Below are 23,311 nucleotides of genomic sequence, written 5' to 3' on the forward strand. Positions count from 1 at the left end.
GTTTTAGAAGTTCAGTAGGCACTGGTGAGGTGTTCATTTACAAAAATCTACTATGGTAGCTATCGTTTCTTTAGGGCAACCCAAAAGAAAAAATGTTTTTGGTTATCTTCAAGAATTTCAGAATGTTGACCCATTTTCAACGCAATATAAACAGAGAAACAGAAAAATCATCAAAAAACATTCAAATCGAGAATCAAGGTTCGGTCACATTGACTGTTGTTTGGCGAATTTTCACAAGCAAAATCCAGTCATTTCAATTGGTATCCACATGACCCCAATTGCTTGTGAGGTTGAAAGATTTCGCAATGGGTTTAAGTCGGTAATGTCGATTCACAGGTAGCGCAACAGAAATCTGCTTGGTTTGGAAATGACTGGTGTGAGCTGTGCTTCATACTATTAACAATAGACAGTTTTTGCTCGCTAAAGTTTGCAGAAATTTCGCAAATGGCAAGTTTCTCAGCTGACAACCAAACAGTTACAAAAATGTTACAAAGGCAAACAAAAATATCCTTAAAACACTGAAATTTATTAATATTATCATTATCTGTATAAGCCCAACAATGCACTAAATTATTAACATGACTATAGGCTTGTCTTAGTGGTTTGAATGTTAATTCTTTCTTTCTTTCTTTCTTTCTTTCTTTCTTTCTTTCTTTCTTTCTTTCTTTGCAGATGCAATGGCTACTCCATCTCCAGCCAAGAGTATGGGCGACCCAGGCATCACGCCCCTTTCCCCCACACATGTACTGGTGAGCTTTGGTTTTTACTGCCAGTATGACATCACCCATTACATGAAGGAAATGTCCGATGTGCAAATGTGCCCTTAATGGATCATCTTATTTACACTGAGCTGCAATTACATTCAACAATTTAATGCTTGACATATACTTGACAATATCTCTCTACCTCTTTTCATATCTCTCAATTTCCCTCTGCTTCTTTTCGCTTTTTTCTTTCTAAAGAAGGACTCAGAAGAGAATGAGCCTACGAGGCACCCCTATGTGGTGGTGGTGGCCATCGACTTTGGCACCACCTCCAGTGGCTACGCATATGCCTTCACTAAAGAACCAGAGTGCATACACACTATGAGGTGAGACAAAAGGGACAGAGAGAGAGTAGAAAAGCTCAAATGAGATTCCCAAAAGGAATCTGCAGACATTTTTTGCATTTATGTGATTATTTTGGGCAAAATGGAGTAAAAAAAAGAGTTTATATATTGTTAATTATATATACATTTATATAATTTAATTTAACAATTTTTAAAACAATATAAAATTAAAAAATATAAATATATTTTGTTTTTTCTATCCTTTAGTACAGTTTTGAGTAAATGATATGTTTGAACAGAGCTCAACATTGTGCTGCTGTATGTGTAGTTCATCTCTTCTGTAGACATTAATATGATTGTCCCTCCATTAGAAGGTCATGTATCTATTTCAGTCAAACTTACAAGTGTCTTTTTCTCTAGGCACTTAGTTGCCCCATTAAAACTCATTAGATAATGGTCCGAACCACATAACATTAGTGTGTGTGTTGTATATGTAGGTAAACCCACAGCTGCTCTGTAATCCTGACCTGACCTTCTTGGTCATGTGACCTTTGACTCTAAGGTCAGCTTTCCAGAGTACCTGCTGGGCAGAGTCAGACACGTGTTTCCCGCCCAAATGAGCATGTGGGTTTCATTTTACGCATTAGACTCAATATGAAAGTTAGAAATAGGATTCTCCTTGTTAAACAGCTATAGAGGGTGCGCTCACAGTATATATTCACATATATGATTAAAAGATGGTTTGAATATGAGCGTGAATGGAGGCATGAAAAGATCGTGCTTTCCATTAAAACATGAAGACTATTACATATACAGATATATTTAGCTTTGTCTGATAAGCACTCTTGGCATTCCATTGTCCATGGCTGTAGTATTCATATAGGATCTTGACTGTGTCAGATGTGGAAAACACATCAGAGTGGGGGATGAGGTGGAGAAAAGGAATGAGTTAAATTGAGACTGACCAGTGCGTTCCTTCAATCTGGTTCATTCGAATTGTGTTTTGACTGCTGCTACAGATTTACAAGCACAAACAGCCCAAGGCCTCTGAGATTATTTGGGTTGGACTGATAGTCTAGTCCCTAAACCTTTACATAAAATCAGCTTGCCTTGTAAAAACTCACAAAACTCATTTACTAAATCTGTTTATAGACAAAGAAGACAGCTGCTTTGAGTTGGTTAACAGGAGATGAAAGGATCGACTTCAAGCTTCAACCTTATGGACTATTACAACTATGCCAATAATTGCCATTTGACTTATAATTACTAAGTTTTTTTTTTTTTTTAAATGGTTATATAGTGCCCCCAAAATGTATTTAGACATGTAATATCTATAAATTTCAATGCTTTACAAAACACAATATCAAACAAACCAGCAAACAGATGATAACCCTTTCTCAGAATGAACTTTTTCCATTTTTTGAGGAGCTACATTGTCATTTTTGCAATAATTTTTGCCAATTGGTCTCAGTATGGTTTAAGCGGATCTATGAAATCACTTCATTATTATAGGGTGCATGTAGTCAGTTCTCTATTGTGATCATTTTGGCATATGGAATTCTCTCTCTCAGCTCAGTCTGTAGCCAAGCTGCATGTTCTGTGTTGCACTGAGGTTCTTTGTCCTGAAAGTAAAAGCCCATGAATATTTTAAATCCCTCTGTCTCTGTATGATGCTTGAGCTGGTTTTATGACTGCCTTGATATGGATAATGAGGATGGTTAATCATCTGTATGATGCATGCTTGGGTTGAGTGATATTGTAGGTCATCTTCGGTCAGTTCTCTCCTAATTAGGAGAAGAGGTGAAAAGCTAAAAGCTTCTGTCCACTAAATGATTTCCTGATCACATCAGATCTCTGTTAAATTCACTCTCCCATTGGTTGATTTCCCTTTGCTGCTAGGCGCTGGGAGGGAGGAGACCCAGGTGTGTCCAATCAGAAGACGCCCACCACCATTCTACTGACCCCAGACAAGAAGTTCCACAGTTTTGGATATGCAGCCCGAGATTTTTACCACGACCTGGATCCCACCGAGTCTAAGCAATGGCTCTACCTGGAGAAGTTTAAAATGAAACTACACACCACTGCAGTAAGGACACACTCCTACAGTATTGATTTTTTTTTTTTGTGTTGACTTGGTGTCCCAGCATAAATATGCATTGAGGGAATTATTGATCATAAATGTGAGGACATGGTCTTCTGCCTGATACTGCAGGGATATATTCATAAAATACTGGCTACTGCATAACAAGTAATGCAAGCAAACTCATTATTAACAGGTTAACCTATCAAAGCTTCAAGCCACTGAAGCAATGCTGTTAACGAGTTGCCTAGTTTATGAAATCTAAATGAAATCTCTGAACTGTTATACAGTATATTTTCCTCATTGTGAATGATGTGATAAGTCTAATGAGGTACAAATACATTTTGATTGACATGTCATGCTCTTTCTTGTTTCTGAGAGGCGTTATTGTCATTTTATCCTTCAGAATCTATCCATTGATACAGATTTACATGCGGCCAATGGGAGAAAGGTGAAAGCTCTGGATATTTTTGCTTATGCCCTGGCCTTTTTTAAGGAGCAGGCTCTTAAGGTACGTCTTAGTTCCATGATCATACAGAATGTTACATTAAACCTAGTCAATTCATATTATTATAAAATGTACTCTACTGTTCAAAAGTTTGAGGTCTGTAAATATTTTTATGTTTTTGAAAGTCTTGTATGCTCACCATGGCTGCAATAATTTAGTTAAATCAAAAATGCAGTAAAAACTGTAATATTGTGAAATATTATTGCAAATTAAAGTAACTGTTTTCTATTTGAATGTATTTTAAAATGTAATTTTTTCCTGTGACAGCAAAGCATCATTTATACTCCATTCTTTAGTGTCACATGATTTTAATTTGTATATCTGGTGCTCAAGAATCATTTCTTGTTATTATCAAACATTTTATTTCAGGATATTTCTTTGATGAATAAAATGTTCAAAAGAACAGCATTTAATCTTTTGTAACATTATAAATGTCTTTACTGTTACATTTGATCAATTTAATGCATCCTTGCTGAATGAAAGTATACATTTACTGACCTCACAATGGATTTTTATCATTGGAAACAGGAGCTGAGTGACCAAGCAGGGGCGGATTTTGATAATGCTGATGTCAGATGGGTCATCACTGTACCGGCCATCTGGAAGATGCCGGCCAAGCAGTTTATGAGAGAGGCAGCGTATAAGGTATAACGTTTCTTTCTCACAGCCGCATATGCTCAAAAATGCACGTCTCGCTTTGATAAACGACCTACTTTGCGTTTTGAAATTGGAGTGAGGTCTGTGTGTAATGTGCTTATTGTGCTTTCAATTAATGTAATGACCTCACAGAAGTTTGAAGTATGGGTTGTACAAATCCCTGGTGGATATTTTAAGGTACTGCAACACTGAGTTGAGCTGTTAACTTCCCCTGCCATTAATAAAAGAGAGAAGGAGGAAAAAGAGCACTGTTTTGCTGGCCATCTAAAATAGAAAAGGAATGAGATATATAGAAGTACAGGATGTAAATGGGAAGAGAGGAAAGGCAGAGATTAATGGAAAAGGAAAAAGGAAAGACACTTATCTCATCCCTTAGATACAGCCTCTGTTTGTCTGTTTTCACCGTCTCTGAACCAACTATAGAGACCCCACATATGTGGTACTGTATCAATGATTCACTGTTTGTCTGTCACTGTTGGCCTCATTGTGTGTGGATCTGTATTTAATTGGACATGTGGCCTGTGTGTGTGTACAGTATGCATATGAACTGCATTAATGAGATATTTATACCTGGTTTTAACATCCATCATGGGTGACCTGATTACAAGGTGACACAGATGGCTGTTTACACTTGGGGCCGGTTACATAAACTGCTAAGACTAGTCTTAGAAGTTAGACATCAAATTTTTTTAAGACTGTTAATAACTTTTTCTTTTTTAAATCAGTTAAGATAAAATGTAGAATGGCCTAATGTGATAGGTGGGTCAGATCTTAAGACACTGCATTAACATAATAGCTGTTTGTTTGTGCAAATGGTCTCTGGTTTTGACATGCATCTTCAGATTATCATTGATATTATTCACATATTGAAGATTGAATGTTTTAGGTTGGGTTATTTTCTTTTCGCAGTGTTCTGTAACTGGCAAAGTTTAAAGCCTTGTACTGAAGTGATTGATTGACATGCAAGTAAGTGATGCTTCAGTGTTGTGCAGGATGCATAAGGACAGACTCCACTACAAATATGATGTGTCATAAGTGTTTTCAACAAATGGTCTACATTTACAGGTTTATCTAGTGCAGAACACTTGTGATCTGATCGCCTGAGGTGGACGCAGGTGTAAATGAAGTCAGTAGTCATGGAGTCAAAAGGAAAGAGAGTGAGAGGTTGAGAAACAAAACCTAGTGAAAAAGAATGAACCAGAAACACTGTTAAACTATTATTGCTGCTTATTCCATGTATGAAATATAAAAAACAAATATAAAAAACATACTTAGTTTAAGCGTAATTACATAATTCACTATTTAAACAAATGGTAAATACATTATTTTCTTTAGTTTATATAACATGCATGTAAATTATAATAATTACAGTACAGAAGTAAACAGATGGGTGAATTCTCTCGCACTGAAGAGAGAGACACAGAAAAGGGAGGAAGAGCAGGGTGTGGCCTCAGCTTCTCTCATCTCAATCCAGAGCAAAGAAGAAATGACGCTGGGAGAAAAGAGAGAGAACAGCTGGAAAAAGAGAGTGGAGAAGAAGGGGGAGTCTGCAACACCTGATATCTGCAGTGGGAATTCCTGCAAAGCTTGGCTCAGGAGCGTGTGTGTGTGTGTGTGTGTGTGTGTGTGTGTGTGTGCAGTGACTCAGCTCTCCGTCTGCTGGATCAGAAGAATTGAAAGAAAGGACACTGCATTCACCCTTACCTCTGTCTCTCGCTCTCTGCATCCCTTTTTGCTCACACTGGCACCCCATAACTCACCGAATCCTGCAGCACACACAGAGCAAATAGTGCCACTCAGCACAGTATGTGTGTGTGTGGTGTTTCTTTACATTTTTACACTCCCTCATATTTGAAGTGAGGTAATATGATCTTGCTGTATCTGTTCAGCCATTTGCATTATTTACATATTCTATTAACCAGTAAATGAGTCATGACAGTTAATATTTAGGTCAGGATGTTTAGGGTTGTGCTGCAAAAATTGTTTTAGAATTACAGGTAGTTGACTTCAAGCAATAACAGCAGTGTCCTGCAGTGTGACATGCTAAAATTCAAATACAATATTTGTCAATGCAATACAATACATTTATGTATTTTATTTTTATTCATTTTTTATATATATTATTACTATATATTAGTATTTATATAGTCAGCCGTTAACCAATATGTTTTTGGAGCTTCTGAAATGGTTTTCTTAAATATTTATAAAATATTTTAAATTAACTACAGAAATTCTTGTTAGGCCATCCTATAATTCTTGTTATTAGTGTTATATAATTAGTATTAATTTACTGTTTTTATATACTATTGTAGTTTGGGGTTAGGGTTAGGGTTTTTTGCTTTTGTCTTTTTTATTAGGTTTATTATTATTATTATTATTATTATTATTGTATTTCAGTTTTGGTTTTTATTTATTTCCAGTTAGTAATTTAATGCCTTAACTTAAGCTTGTTTCATTTAGTTTCCAAATTTCTTTTTTTGTCTGTGTGACATGTGTAGTTTATTTTTTTTTTATCTCATATTTATTTCAGCTTTATTTAATTTATCAACAATGTTTTTCAATTAACAAAAAAAATTTAGTTAACGATAATAACTATAAGGTCTGCGAGAAGAAAATTTATTTATAAATTGCGGTAAATGTGAATTTATTAGAGTCTTAATTACTGTAGTTAAGTCGAGTTAATGTTCATATTAGCTTTTATTTATCTTCATTCACATGTTTTTAGTAAAGATTTCTGTGTTAATGTCTTGCCATTTGGTGTTCTATACTCATCTAGGCTGGTCTGGTTTCTCGTGACAATCCTGATCAGCTGATCATTGCTCTGGAACCAGAGGCTGCATCCATTTACTGCAGGAAGCTCCGCCTCCACCAAATGGTTGATTTGGGCACCAAAACAGCCCTGAACGGTTACAGCCCAACGGAGAACATTGGGGTGGGAATGACCCAGGGTAAGCCATCCGTCCAGTCTTTTACCATATAACAGATGCAACACAATCATTCTGCCATGATAAACCAACTCTCACACTCATACTGTTCCAGTTATGCTCAAGTTTATGCTACAGTACTTAAATGTTTGTTCAGGATAATGTTGTCCATGTGTTTTGATGCCACTAACCTTGACCGGTGATTAGTTCTTCCTCAAAAAGCAAGAGTTTCCCAGAAACTGTGTAAAGTAAGCCAGTCAAATTAGAGCTTGTCATAGCAAGAAAGTTTAGATAGTGAGTGAACAAACTGGGGGAATGCTTTTGAGGCTAGTTATTAGGTATGGTTGAAAATTCAGTTGATAGAGGGCAGTAGTTGTTAGGCTAGTCATGGTTTAGGTGTGTCGTCTTTTTGAGAGTGAGAAAGACCAGAAAGATACAAAACATGTTTAGCAAAGTAGTGAACTGTAAAGATGTTCCATTCTTCAATTTAAAATGACCCATTTTTACAACATCCCTTCTTTCTTAAAACACTGCTTTAAATTGAAATGGAAATAATTCAACTTAAACTAGCACTGAAATGTACATAACTTCTAAGCTAGAGCTGCAGGACTCCTGCAGTCCAGAATGCCTATTAAACTCTCACCGCATCGAGGGAGAAAAAGTGATGATGCATTCAGAAAACAGTAGGAGTGAGGAAGGGAGAGATGAATAGCTTTTAATTTAAGCTCATTTTAGATGTCTAATATATCTTTGTTTGGCCTTTCCTTGTGCATGTGTTAAATATATTGCATATACACTACAGTTCAAAAGTTTGGGATCAGTAAGATAAGTTATTCAGCAAGAACACATTAAATTATTCAAAAGTGACAATAAAGACATTTATAATGCTACAATTTTAAAACAAATGTTGTTCTTTTGAACTTTCTATTCATCAAAGAATCCTGAAAAAAAAAATGTATCATGGTTTCCACAAAATATTGAGCAGCACAACTGTTTTCAACATTGATGATGATAATAATAAGAAATGAAGAAAAGAAAAAAAACTTTGCCATCACAGGAATAAATACAATTTTAAAATATGATAAAATAGAAACTGTTTTACTGTATTTTTAATCAAATAAATGCAGCCTTGGTGAGCATAAGAATCTTTAAAAATATATATATTCTTACAGACCCCAAAACAGTAGTGTATTTACTATCATACATGAACACAGATGCCATTTTGTGATTATTCAACTAAGGGCACTTTTACTTTCCCTGGGGTTAATGTTTAAATTTTATAATTCAAATACTATTTTTTACCCATGCCTTTATCTTGTATTTTGTGTCATTTTAATTTATTTACTAAAAAATATATATATATATATATATATATATATATATATATATATATATATATATATATATATATATATATATAAAATTTAATATTAAAATAAGAAAATTAGACATTTTATTTCATTATATTTAGGACAGATAAAATGCTATGAAATTAGCCTTAGCAAGACAAACTGACAAATCAAATAAAAACTCTTGTGAGTGTGAAAAGTCTGCTTCAAGGGGTCCACAAGGTCAGAAGTGCCAATGGTTGAAGAAACACCTCATTACATTCCACAGTAAATCAGGACCTAGTATGTCATAACAGTTTATGTGTCACACCAAAGTACAATGTCATTTCATCAAATTCAAACCTCAGATGAAAAGGTGTTTTTGTATAGAACCAGTGCATCATCTTCTCCTTCCCCCTTCCAGTCCATTCCAGTTCACCTCCTTTGTCCTTGTTACAGACTGACAGCGCATGCACTTACACAGTGGGCTTTGTATTAAAAAAGCATTTTCACTTGAGCACATAGCATTTCAGTGGTCTGTGATTTTTAGAAATGACAATGAAAAGTCATTTTTCACGTGCATTCAGAAGGTGACAGTCATTTGGACCACTGCTGAATGGTGATGCCAGCATGAGAAACAGCTTCGGCAAATTCACACTTCCCCTGCCTCATAAATTTCTTTCTCTCTCTCTTTCTATTGAAGTTTGCATGCACGTTTTTTCATAATCATGTAATTGTTTGAGTTCATGCCTTGCATTCCCTTGGAAAGAAAACGATTTTAATTACACCTAAAAATGTTAACAATGTTTCTTAATCTGTTTCTGAACCATTTGCACAACTAACCACAATTGTTGAGTTTAATTATTATTGGTTGATGTCAACATTTAAGAATCTCAGATTCTTTTTCCTTTTTTTTTTGAGAATATTTGTCAGCATTTAAGAATGCTATTTGGTTCATTTTACTGTCTGAAACAGCTAAAGCAGAACTATCATTTCTGTTAAAAAAAAAAAAAAACTACATCAGGAGACATGTGACATCAGTGACCTCAGTCTGATGACATCAGCAGCTCTACAGTCATCAGCAAGCTCATGTGTAACTCTAAACCTCTGCACTTACAAAAGGAGTGACACAGAATTTGATCAGATGGATTTTGTGCTTTTAAGATGAAAATAGCAATTGTTGAAGTGATGATGCAGTTGTGAAAAACGACTATATTATTATGATGCATAGAAAGAAAGACTAAACACATTTGTCCTCTTTGCATATGCTGTTCTATAGATAGAGAAAGAGAGAAAGAGAAATGGAATGGACAAAGGAGTAGTGTTTATTGATTATTTTAGCAGCAGCAGTAGTAGTTGTGCTCTGATAGTCTGTATATTTGATCATGGTCATTTTAGGAAAACCTAAGATAGGAAGAAGTTGTGTGTTTATCGACCCGAGATAGTTTCTTTTAAAGAATTCTCTGTTTAAGGACTTCAACAAATGGCTGATAGGGACTACAACAAGCTTCTTCCTGGGTTAGTGACATCACTAACCCTAAAATTTACATAAACCCTGCCCCGGAGAACAAGCAAAAAAGGTGGTAAGGCCATGTTGGGCTGCTTTAGAGAAGAGGAAGAGTGTTGTTACCACCATTTTTTGCCAGACTGCTTCACAAACAAGGGTCAATTCAATGCTGGATTTGATGAGTTGAATCAACTCCACAGCAACTATATAAATTTATCCAGTAACCATTCAGAAACGTCCAGTTGCATTCTAAAAGTTGTAACTTCTTCCTGAGTCTCTCCATCAGTGTCCACTGTAAGGCTGAACACCATTACTTACAATCATCATTTTGGCTGAGTGAGATTCTCCAGCTTTGTTGTTGTTGAGCAACCGAAGTACGAGCTGTTAAAGCTCCGCCCTCTTCTGGAAAGCAAGCCGGGAGCAGCAGCTCATTTGCATTTAAAGAGACACAAAAACAGCGTGTTGTTGGTCACACCCAAATAGGGGCAAATTTGACAAGCTATAATAATTGATCTGTGTGGTATTTTGAGCTGAAAGTTCACAGACACATTCTGGGGACACCAGAGTCTTATATTACATCTTGTAAAATGGACTAGAGCAGGGGTGGAGAGCCACAGTCCTGCAGAGTTTTGCTTCAACCCTAATTAAACACACCTGAACAAGCTAATCAAGGTCAGAAGGGTTACTAGGAAGCTACAGGCAGGTGAGTTTTTATCAGAGTTGGAGCTGAACTCTGCAGGACTGTGGCTCCCGAGGACCGGAGTTCACCACCCCTGGAATAGAGCATTCCCACTGCACGCTGAGGCAAAATCTCTGCAGTGCTTACGTTCATTTTTCTTGGTCAAAATGCATCTGAGTTGTCATGAAAAATAACAGATTTCAACATAAGTCATATAAGTGTGATGTTCCCTGTTTTACTGTCACCATATGACATTCAGCGCTGTGATAAAAATAAATAAAATACACAAAAACACATCATTGCCCGGAGTTTTTACCCAAACTTTAAAGGCCTGTTTAAATGATTAAAACTAGAGGTATATCTTAACTTTAAGATTACTTAAGATTTATCATGTAAGCTACATATAGGTTATACAGCATGTTATGTGTGGGACAGTAGGAGCAGAAAATGGTCGTATCGCAGCAGAGTATGCTGCTCGTCATAAATCAAAGCACGAGACAGACAGTGGTGGGAAGAGAACACCTGAATTAGGTCGCACAATGGACAATACGCGTCTGTATTTGCAGCACACAAGCACAGCTTGTGTTCAGCTGTGCACGACAAACGCGTATGAAAGCACAGTGCCTTGCTATCAATGTTGAAAACAGTTGTTTCTTCAGGATTCTTTGATGAATTGAAAGTTCAAAAACAGCATTTATTTTTGTAACATTATAATAAATGTCCTTGCTGACACTTTACGATAAGGTCTCATTTGTTAACGGTAGTTAATGCACTCAATAACATGAACTAACAATAAGTAAATTTATTTTTACAGCATTTATTAATATTTGTTAATGCTACTTAATAAAAATGTTCATATTCATGTTAGTTCACAGTGCATGGACTTATATTTTTGTTTGTTCATTTTAACTAATGTCTTTAACTAATATTAACAAATGAAAATGATTATCAGAGCAGACCAAATGGAATCATTTAGGAATCAATGAAGATATTCGTCATAAGTAAATGATGTTCTCCCAAAGATTTCCTCAAAACCAAAGAAGTTTGTTTATGGTTTCTTGTTGCATCATGTTGTCAACATATGTAGTTCAATGCCTTGATATTTAGATAATCTAAAATAGATCGTGGTTCCCTGTGAGTGCAGCTCATGAGTTGTGAATCTGTTATCAGGGTGGTGCAGGAATTTCAGACGTGGGTCTGTTGTGTGGTGAAAACACTGTTAGGAGGAGGGGTTAGATCTCCCATCAGAACCTGCTGTGTACTGAAAAAAAAAAAAATGTTTGCTGGTCCATTTCATTGTTTTCTGTGGGTTGAAGGAAATGTCAATCTGACATCAGTCTCCATGCGGTCACTCTCCCTTAGAGCTAACACTTCCTGTTTGGGAATGTTTACAACTGTCAGGATGGCCATTATCCTCTGATGTCATCAGACCAAATGCCCTTTATCAGACCAGGACAATCTCCCCGTCTGCAGTGAATGATTTAGTCAGGAAGTTCACGAAAGTGAAAAAGAGAAGGAAGTCTTTTAATTAAATAATTGTGGAAAGTCTGAAAAGTCTCACTTGCTTAACTGCAATATTCAGATATTATCCTATTCAGATCAAGTTTTAGTTCCAATTTTGTACATTTGTAAACATGAAATGGCTAGGCAATGTGGGGTTAATAATTTAATGTATGATTAATTAAATCAGAGGATTTAGTCTAGGTCATTTCATTTAATTAATAGTGTGTGTATTACAGGAATATGAAAATGTTGTTGTTGTTGTTGTTGTTGTTTTGAAATTTGAAGGTTGCATGTTTGAAAATGTTTAGTGATCTGCAATATACACTGGTACCATAACAATCTTTGTCTGATATTAGACAATTTTTCATTTAATGGTATGCTAATTTTAGATTTAATTGTGCATGCTCATTTCTTTGATTCTTTTTTATTTACATTTTTACATAAATTACCTTTACTGTCATCCAAAATCTCATTTCTTAACACTGTTAAAGGTGCAATATATAAGAATTTTGCAGTAAAATTTCCAAAAAAACCACTAGGCCAGTGTCATATATTTTGTTCACTTGAGTACTTATAATATCCCAAATGTTTCCAACTATTTGGAAATCATGAGAAAATTGCAATTTTAACGAAGGTTCTGGGACGTGTGAGGAGTCGCCTGTCAATTGCGCCATACCCGCGTTACCCTCGGTTTCTGGTTTTATTTTGTAGAAACCATGGAAACACCAAAGATGCTTTAATATATTACATGTTTTAATAGACAAGGGAACAACTGTTTTGATATATTTATAGACAGAAAACGAATTATTGTTATATAGATCAACACATTTAGTCTTATTGTTTAAAATAAATCTAATTTTCTTGCGAGTACCATGCTTTACCATGCCTCAGAGAAAAACACTATTTTTTTTAAGTAGCTAACATAGCATAATCAGATGCCGCTTTATTTTAGGTAACCGTAATACAGCATTTTCTCCATCATACAATACGTTTTAAAATTAATTGCTTTCCATTTATCAACACAAGCCATCCAGCATTTAACTAGGGATGTCCCGATCAGGTTTTTTTGCCCTCGAGTCCGAGTCCGAGTTATTTGATTTTGAGTATCTGCCGATACCGAGTCCCGATCCGATACTTCTATAATACATCAAAAAAAGAATAAAGAAGAGCGAAAAAAACAGATCCAGGACGTTCCTTATTTTTTATTTAATTACAAACAGAGCACTTCTGTGAGGTAGCTTGAACAATCAAGTAATAAATAACATAAATTGTTCACTTCACTTCACTTTAGTGCAACAGTAAATATAAAAAAGGCTAATATAAAAACAAATATATTTGGTTTGATTTGGGTATGCTGCAGTCTGTGTAATAACTAAAATAATGTTTATATATATCATATTTTCTGGCTAGTTTACTTTAGTTTTTTATAATACACCATACTTTAACCCAAACTGAATAATAAAAAACAAGTTTAAATGGGTAAATCTTCTATTATTATTTTTGATTCTTAATTTTCTTTTCTGTCATACTCAAATTCTTGTTAAAACACATTAGACATGCGTATTGTGTGCATTTTGAACACTTTTTGTGTGAAATTATATTTATTTTGTCCATCAAAAGTGTGCTTTCACTTTAATTACGCGTCAGCAGCGCAGCGTGTGTCTCAATCAGCTCCCTAGTTCAGTAGTCAGGGCACTGATCAGGGTATCAGCCACATTCACTTTCATTATATACTGATTCACAACCTAAAGAGCTAGGGAGCTGATTGAGACACAGGGATAGACTCGGTGCCGAAACGATCGCGGCACTGCTGCTTACGCGACGCTCCTGCCTGACGCTTTACGAGCTGCTCCTGCTGCCTGTGTGAATGCATCCGTTGGTTGACATGCACGCTGAAAAAAATATGCGCTACTCACGCGCCGTTTACGCTTGCAGTGTGAAACGGGCCTAACTCTGTGCCACCGCATCACTATAGATGTGTTAAAAATAATGAGAATATATATACATATATATCCGAGTCCTGATCGGGAGGTAACGTCCGATTCCGATCGAGTCTGAAACCACATGATCGGGCCCGATTTCCGATCACGTGATCGGATCTGGACATCCCTACATTTAACATGATATTCTAAAATCGATCTATCTTACTGCAGTGTGCAACAAGTGTCTCACAGCAGCCGCCGAGCGAACGCACAGAGTAACATTATATCATTTTCAACACACTGAAATGTATCTAATATGATAAACAGAGCTGCGTTACCTCATACTGATGACCGGAAAAGCGGAAGCAGCGCCAGCAACTGCGGCATAATAAAAGTTCTGCTGCTTGCGGCGTGTGTTGCACAATCGCTCCAGCGGCCTCGTTCAGCAGTACTCGGTCCTGCTCTGCTTCATACTATAGTAACGTTAATAATCGCATCCATGAACACGATTTCTTCCTGAGTCCTATCCCGATTATTTTCCACCGGCTCTGTTGTGAAGACCACATGTCCCAAGATCCTGCGCTCAAACTTGGCGTCATCAAGCTACACCTTTGTTTTGAATAGGTCTCTAGCGGACAGAAAATCGTACATATTGCACCTTTAAATGTAATCAATAGCAAACTGAAAAGAAATATCTATATTGTACCTTATAATGTTACGATGCCTAAATTCACTTATAGCCTTTAAAATGATTGATTTTAGTTATTGGTGTTTTAGTTGTAATTTAATTGTAATAATTATTAGCTTATCAGTTTCAACTGGAATTTTAATATCGTGCATCCCTTATCTTGTACGTTTCAAATAAGTAAAAACACAAACGACAACATAAAAATGACAGCCATTTAACTGCTTTTCTTTAAATTTCGTGAATTTCCCTGAAAATAAAGGAGTCTACTTTTTTTCCAGCAGCATCCCACTGCTTAAAGAAATCACATGCAGCCCATATTCCTTTCTCATCCTGTCGCCTTGCCTATAGAACTGCCACATACATACACACACAGACACAAACAAACAAACAGCTTCACGCTGCTTCCCTCTCACACACACTTCCTGTCTCTCTCTGTCAATAACCAGCCAAGGAGCATGTGCGCCGTAACCGACAGAGCCGCACATTTCTGGTGGAGAATGTCATAGGAGAGCTCTGGTCTGAACTCACTGAAGGTAGAGTCTGTGTCTTCTCACACATTTTTCTATCAGTATTTTGCTCCTGCTGTTTCTAATGCTGCTGTCATAATTAAAGAAACCCTAAAGCCCGAAGCTCTTAAGAAGGATGCACGCTAGTCTCAAATAGCTAGACCTTTCAACAAAAATGACCTAAGTGCAGCTTATTCTGGATAAGAACCACCCAATCAGATAGGAAGAGATTGTCTGACTGACATGCATGTAACTTGACTGATAACAGTAAGGTTTGTTTTTATGCATGGATGTACAGAGAACATGTTAAAAAGAGTTGAATTTTAGTCTGTCCAACAGTAATGCTTAATAATTATAATTTTACAGATTAAGTTGCATCAAGCTGGTCAATCAGATAGGAACTTGGCATTTCTGTCTGTAATATGCATTAAGCAGTCAGTGGGGGTGGTCCTTGGATGTGCCAACTGAGACTAGATGCACCCTAGCTGAGGGCATAAGGAAGATGCTTAGTTTGAAATACCTGCTCTGGTGAGCCCTGACTTATTCTGCTCTTTAAATTAGCAGCTGCTTAACCATTGGTATTGTCTCAGCACACTTTGCCTATTCATCACTGCTGGAATAAACCATCATTAAAGTTTAAATAAAAAATTTTCCCCCATTTTTGGGTGATCTGACTCTTTACAGTAATATCATGCAGTTTGCAAATAATATACAACAAAACCTTCATAAAACTTTAATTCCAAAAGCTCCTATTAGAAATCCCAACCAGTGAACCCTAAATGTAGGTCACCGTTCCCTTGACACCTTGCAAAAGCACTTGTCGGACATTTCAGAGTCACTCACATCCAACATCTGCAGAGAGTTCATGGAAAAGTATAAAGTGTCACCAGACAAGATAGATCCACTTATTTCTTTTTCCTGGTGAGCCTCAAATGTTGCTTCTGCTGATCTCTAGGTGACCGTTATGTGGTGGTGGATTGTGGAGGAGGGACAGTGGATCTCACTGTGCATCAGATCCGGCTGCCGGAAGGGCACTTGAAGGAGCTTTACAAAGCTTCAGGTAACAAGACACAACTCATATGACCGGTGGCTTGAGATTAACATTTAGCTTAGAAAAGCTTTTATTTCCAGTGAATTTTTATTCTGAAATTGTATTATTTCCAATCATCTGAAATCATTTTCATCTTTCCATCCTCTCCATAGGAGGCCCTTACGGCTCTATCGGTATAGATTATGAATTTGAGAAGCTCCTGTGTAAGATATTCGGGCAAGATTTCATCGACCAGTTCAAGATCAAGCGTCCGGCTGCCTGGGTGGATCTGATGATCGCGTTTGAGTCTCGTAAGAGGGCCGCGACTCCTGACCGAAGCAACCCGCTGAATATTAACCTACCCTTCTCTTTCATCGACTACTACAAGAAATTCAGAGGACACAGTGTGGAGCATGCACTGAGGAAGAGCAAGTGAGTGTCTAAATGTGGCAGAAATCACCCATTATCATAGTCCAGTCGAGTTGAACCTTTCAGATTATTTACAGTCAGTTTTGTCATTATCATATATATATATAATATACAGTACAGTCCAAAAGTTTGGAACCACTAAGATTTTTAATGTTTTTAAAAGAAGTTTCGTCTGCTCACCAAGGCTACATTTATTTAATTAAAAATACAGTAAAAAACAGTAATATTGTGAAATATTATTACAATTTAAAATAACTGTGTACTATTTAAATATATTTGACAAAGTAATTTATTCCTGTGATGCAAAGCTGAATTTTCAGCATCGTTACTCCAGTCTTCAGTGTCACATGATCCTTCAGAAATCATTCTAATATGCAGATTTGCTGCTCAATAAACATTTATGATTATTTTCAATGTTGAAGACAGTTGTGCACTTTTTTTTTCAGGATTCCTTGATGAATAGAAAGTTCAAAAGAACAGCATTTATCTGAAATACAAAGCTTCTGTAGCATTATACACTACTGTTCAAAAGTTTGGGGTCAGTAAGAATTTTTATTTTTATTTTTTTTTAAAGAAATTAAAGAAATGAATACTTTTATTCAGCAAGGATGCATTAAATCAATCAAAAGTGGCAGTAAAGACATTTATAATGTTACAAAAGATTAGATTTCAGATAAACACTGTTCTTTTGAACTTTCTATTCATCAAATAATCCTGAAAAAAAATATTGTACACAAATATTTTGTACAATTGTACACATTAAATGTTTCTTGAGCAGCAGATCAGCATATTAGAATGATTTCTGAAGGATCATGTGACACTGAAGACTGGAGTAATGATGCTGAAAATTCAGCTTTGCCATCACAGGAATAAATTACTTTGTGAAATATATTCAAATAGAAAACAGTTATTTTAAATTGTAATAATATTTCACAATATTACTGTTTTTTACTGTATTTTTAATTAAATAAATGTAGCCTTGGTGAGAAGACGAAACTTCTTTTAAAAACATTAAAAATCTTAGTGGTTCCAAACTTTTGGACTGTACTGTATATATATATATATATATTACACTTAAGGTCAGGATTTGATTAATTTATAGTTTTTCTCCATTGCCATAAACTGGTGACTGTTTCCTGCTGACTCTCCGCCTTTGTGGTAATTGTTGTCTGTCTCTTTTGAGGTCGGGCATGTGTGACCTACAGCCCCTGGAGTGTTAATCTGTCTATTCATGACTGCTGTCAATACCGTACACACAGGCATTCAATAAGCCATCTCGCCCTGTATAAAGATGGCCAAGTCAGCTAAAATGAATACCATGTTTGTGTGTGTGATTGCTGACTATGTGCTAAACACTCTTAATCAAGGGCATAGGAACAGTCTAAAAAAAAAAGGGGGAGAGAGGGGGGACTTACCACATTAGATTATTGCTTACAGATGCTTCTGTCTGGTCTTAAAGTCATCATTTTATGCATTCGGCTACAATTTCTTTGCATCACAGCCAAGCAAAAAGATTTTCAGTAAATGATTTTAAATATTAGTCTTCTAAAATGGTATCAGAATCTAGTTTTATCTTTCTAGTATTTTTTCCAGAAATGTGATACTGTTATATTATTTAAGAGATAAATTTTGTGTTCTTTCCTAACACAGTAATAAGGTAATCATTTGAGAGCCATGAGCAAGACTACTCTAACTTGCATGTTATAGATTTTCAGCTCTCATGTCTCACAGGGGACAGTTTTTCCAACAAGCAGGCGAGTCGGGCATCTCTGAGCACTTCTTCAGCCCTGCATCACACTACACTGTGCAGCGATATGGGAATATGTGCATCTGTTTACTGGAAACCACAGCTAATAGCACACATGCGCTGACTTTTATAGCAGTGTAAAATCGAACAATGTAAACTCGATAATATCAGGTTTCTCAGTAGTATTCCATTTGTGAAGAAAGCTTGTAAACTGCACCCAGGCCAAATGAGGATATTCTGTTATTATTTATTTCAGTCGATAACTCTTGCGGTTTCTCTTTTTGTCTCTCTTCTACAGTGTGGACTTTGTGAAGTGGTCTTCACAGGGCATGCTGAGAATGAGTCCAGATGCGATGAACGCACTGTTCAAACCAACTATAGACCACATTATACAGCACCTGAGTGAGTACTCTCCCTGTTCTACTGGAAAAAATGTGCCATATGAGTTGCAATTATTGGCATACAATGCCTGTCATTTAATGTACTGATTCAGACAGGATTAAGATCTCTGGAGTTTTTAATTAGATGGGAGTTGTCCAGATTGGAAAGTCATTTGCTCTGGATAAATGTGTCATGAAACCCATTGAAATAAACAAGACTTGTATATGTGATTTAATTATACAGTATTTAATAGATTCTATTTAATTAAAGGATTTCATTAATAGTGATTGGACCGCTTATTGATTTATATCAGATGAAATGGCAGCAATTCTTACTGTATTTCCCAGAAAAAGTCACACCTCACTATGTCACGTTGGGTCAAAACTGAACTGTTGAGAGAAAAAAACAATTGTGTACAAGTCACAATTTATTATTACATTCAGAAATAAAGTAAAAGACCAGTAAATAAACTTAAACTTTTACAAACATTGTAAACGCTATAAACATCACTCCACAGCAAATATTTTGAATTCAACAGTACTCTGCATAGAACAGGAATAAAAAATATATGAAACAAACATAAATTATGTTAAACATCATTTATTATAAATGGCAAGCCAAAACTAATTTTATTTAAAGGTGCCCTAGAATTAAAAATTTAATTTATATTGGCATAGTTAAATAACAAGTGTTCAGTACATGGAAATGACATACAGTGAGTCTCAAACTCCATTGTTTCCTCCTTCTTATATAAATCTCATTTGTTTAAAAGACCTCCGAAGAACAGGCCAATCTCAACATAACACCGACTGTTACGTAACAGTCGGGGTGTACGCCCCCAATATTTGCATATGCCAGCCCAATGAGCCCATGATCGAGGCATTACACAAGGGCAGCCAGTATTAATGTCTGGATGTGCTCAGCTGAATCGTCGGACAACAGCGAAAAATGGCAGATGGAGCGATAATAACTGACATGATCCATAATATCATGATATTTTAGTGATATTTGTAAATTGTCTTTATAAATGTTCCGTTAGCATGTTGCTAATGTACTGTTAAATGTGGTTAAAGTTACCATCGTTTATTACTGTATTCACGGAGACAAGAGCCGTCGCTATTTTCATTTTTAAACACTTGCAGTCTGTATAATTCATAAACACATCTTCATTCTTTATAAATCTCACCAACAGTGTGTAATGTTAGCTTTAGCCACGGAGCAAAACCTCAAACTCATTCAGATTCAAATGTAAACATCCAAATAAATACAATACTCACATAATCCGACGCATGCATGTAGCATGCATGACGAACACTTTGTAAAGATCCATTTTGAGGGTTATATTAGCTGTGTGAACTGTGTTTATGCTGGTTAAAGCAAGCGCGAGCTCCGTGAGCGGGGGAGCACGAGAATTAAAGGGGCTGCAACATACAGTACAGTCCAAAAGTTTGGAACCACTAAGATTTTAAATGTTTTTAAAAGAAGTTTCGTCTGCTCACCAAGGCTACATTTATTTAATTAAAAATACAGTAAAAACAGTAATATTGTGAAATATTATTACAATTTAAAATAACTGTTTTCTATTTGAATATATTTCACAAAGTAATTTATTCCTGTGATGGCAAAGCTGAATTTTCAGCGTCATTACTCCAGTCTTCAGTGTCACATGATCCTTCAGAAATCATTCTAATATGCTGATCTGCTGCTCAAGAAACATTTAATGTGTACAATTGTACAAAATATTTGTGTACAATATTTTTTTTCAGGATTATTTGATGAATAGAAAGTGCAAACGAACAGTGTTTATCTGAAATCTAATCTTTTGTAACATTATAAATGTCTTTACTGCCACTTTTGATTGATTTAATGCATCCTTGCTGAATAAAAGTATTCATTTCTTTAATTTATTTTCAAAAAAATAAAAATAAAAATTCTTACTGACCCCAAACTTTTGAACGGTAGTGTATAATGCTACAGAAGCTTTGTATTTCAGATAAATGCTGTTCTTTTGAACTTTCTATTCATCAATCAATCCTGAAAAAAAAAAAGTACACAACTGTTTTCAACATTGAAAATAATCATAAATGTTTATTGAGCAGCAAATCAGCATATTAGAATGATTTCTGAAGGATCATGTGACACTGAAGACTGGAGTAACGATGCTGAAAATTCAGCTTTGCATCACAGTAATAAATTACTTTGTCAAATATATTTAAATAGTACACAGTTATTTTAAATTGTAATAATATTTCACAATATTACTGTTTTTTACTGTATTTTTAATTAAATAAATGTAGCCTTGGTGAGCAGACGAAACTTCTTTTAAAAACATTAAAAATCTTAGTGGTTCCAAACTTTTGGACTGTACTGTATATATCGGTGCATAGTTAATGATGCCCCAAAATAGGCAGTTAAAAAAATGAATAAAAAAAAATCTATGGGGTATTTTGAGCTGAAACTTCACTGACACATTCAGGGGACACCTTAGACTTATATTACATCTTGTAAAAAAAACTTTCGATGGCACCTTTAAAACGAAAGCAAAATTTTTCTTTTAAATTTAAGTACAAATAAATAACCAAAAATATTTTTCAATATTTTTAGTTTTAGTTAACAATAACATCGCTGTACATAATATCATAACATAACATAAATATGTACTGCATTGAATTCCATATACGTTATGTTATGCTATGTTATGTTGGAATGAAATCAAAAGGCCAATTCACTGTACCAACAACAGACACCATCCAATGACAACAGACATTTTGACTAAAGGCTAGAATACACTTGTGTGTTTCCTCAGTTGCCGTCTGCTGGCATTGGTCGGCGCTTGTTTTCGCTGATTGAACATGCTGTATTGAACATGTACTGTAATCTGTTGATTGTTCATGTTGGTCAGCATCGTTCGGTGCAGTGTGAATTGGCCTGTAGTCTGTGCCCATCATACACTATATAATTTTTTCTGCCCAATATCTGCAGATTGCCTGTGATATTCAGCAGCTAGTGTCGACGACTCCTGACTGCAAATCAGGGCAAAAATCTGGGCAAAAGTTGTGTAGTGTATTCCAGCCTTTAGTAGAATCTGTAAAGCTGTATAAACTAATGAGCCGCTGGGAAGCACAATTAGGGCAAGCGTTGGCCCAGTCAGAGGAGTCTCGACCATCTGCCCAAAATACACACACAGAACTGGGTCAAAACTCAGTCCCACTGGCTCTCATGTTGGTTGAGCACAGCTGAGATCTGTTCAAACAAAAACTACAAGCAGAAACACCACTGCCAATGAAGTGCAATTTTGATGAAAGCCAGAGGAATGCGTAACATGCTTTGGTGGAATTCCCATATGATAAATTTTGTAGTAAATCTTATAATGACATATTTCTCTTCCTCTTCCTGCTTTCATTCTATATGTTCTTCAGCGGAGTTATTCGAAAGGCCGGAGGTGACCGACATCAAGTTCCTTTTCCTGGTGGGTGGATTCGCAGAGTCTCCGCTGCTGCAGCAGGCGGTTCAGAATATGCTTCAGGGCCGCAGCCGAATTATTATTCCGCATGATGTGGGGTTGACCATCCTCAAGGGTGCGGTGTTGTTCGGCCTGGATCCCAGCGTCATAAAAGTGCGGCGCTCTCCGCTCACTTACGGCGTTGGCGTCCTTAACCGCTTTGTAGAAGGGAAGCACCCGCCCGAGAAGATGCTTGTGAAGGACGGTACACGCTGGTGCACCGACGTTTTCGATACGTTCATTTCTGCCGATCAGTCAGTGGCGCTGGGTGAAACGGTAAAACGCAGCTACACGCCGGCGAAGCCGTCACAGCAGGTGATTGTAATCCACGTATACTGCTCAGAAAAAGAGTCGGTCAGTTTCATCTCGGACCCAGGTGTGAGGAAGTGCGGTACGCTGAAGCTGGATGTGAGCGGTACTGAGAGTCCAGCGACACGAAGAGAGATCCAGACGCTCATGCAGTTCGGAGACACTGAGATAAGAGCCATGGCTATCGACGTGGCAACCTCTCGCAGTGTCAAAGCTAGCATCGATTTCCTTAGTCAGTAAAAGAAGATGAGAAATGAGTAAACGACACTGCAGAAACCCTGTGTTTTAGTCATGTTTTCCAGTAAAATATCCCGACATACTTAAAACAAGAAACGTTTGTTTTGTTTTTTTAAATTGCTTAATATATAGAGTGGTGCGGTATGACGTCAGAACCCGGAAGACAAATTCGCCGCTGGTTCCTTCGAGATTTTCCTATGGGGTTTTGTAATGGGGATTTTTGAATTATGTGTAAAATAAAGCCTATGAAAAAGATAACTTGACTATACTTTGTTGTTTTGTTCTACAACGTAAATTACACACACCCATAGCGAAAACGCGAGTTT

General features: G+C 36.3%; 1 protein-coding gene across 8 annotated transcripts in view; it reads left to right on the plus strand.

Annotated features, from left to right (window-relative positions):
* The window catches only part of hspa12a (heat shock protein 12A), a 47,280-nt gene extending 24,199 nt beyond the window's left edge, over positions 1–23,081 (plus strand). For 5 of the 8 annotated variants that reach the window (XM_048191271.1, XM_048191269.1, XM_048191272.1 and 2 more), the window contains 11 exons: positions 673–749; positions 963–1,090; positions 2,948–3,134; positions 3,535–3,639; positions 4,165–4,281; positions 7,070–7,241; positions 15,291–15,377; positions 16,306–16,410; positions 16,554–16,812; positions 18,855–18,958; positions 22,357–23,081. In XM_048191271.1, the coding sequence (XP_048047228.1) occupies positions 673–749; positions 963–1,090; positions 2,948–3,134; positions 3,535–3,639; positions 4,165–4,281; positions 7,070–7,241; positions 15,291–15,377; positions 16,306–16,410; positions 16,554–16,812; positions 18,855–18,958; positions 22,357–22,988 (1,973 nt within the window). In that variant the 3' untranslated portion in view covers positions 22,989–23,081. The remainder of the gene's footprint in view (positions 1–672; positions 750–962; positions 1,091–2,947; positions 3,135–3,534; positions 3,640–4,164; positions 4,282–7,069; positions 7,242–15,290; positions 15,378–16,305; positions 16,411–16,553; positions 16,813–18,854; positions 18,959–22,356) is intronic. The other 3 variants (XM_048191270.1, XM_048191275.1, XM_048191276.1) reach the window with 2 other exon arrangements.
* Positions 23,082–23,311: the final 230 nt, after the last annotated feature.

The sequence above is a fragment of the Megalobrama amblycephala genome, linkage group LG5 (assembly GCF_018812025.1).
Source record: "Megalobrama amblycephala isolate DHTTF-2021 linkage group LG5, ASM1881202v1, whole genome shotgun sequence".
NCBI classification, from domain to species: domain Eukaryota; kingdom Metazoa; phylum Chordata; class Actinopteri; order Cypriniformes; family Xenocyprididae; genus Megalobrama; species Megalobrama amblycephala.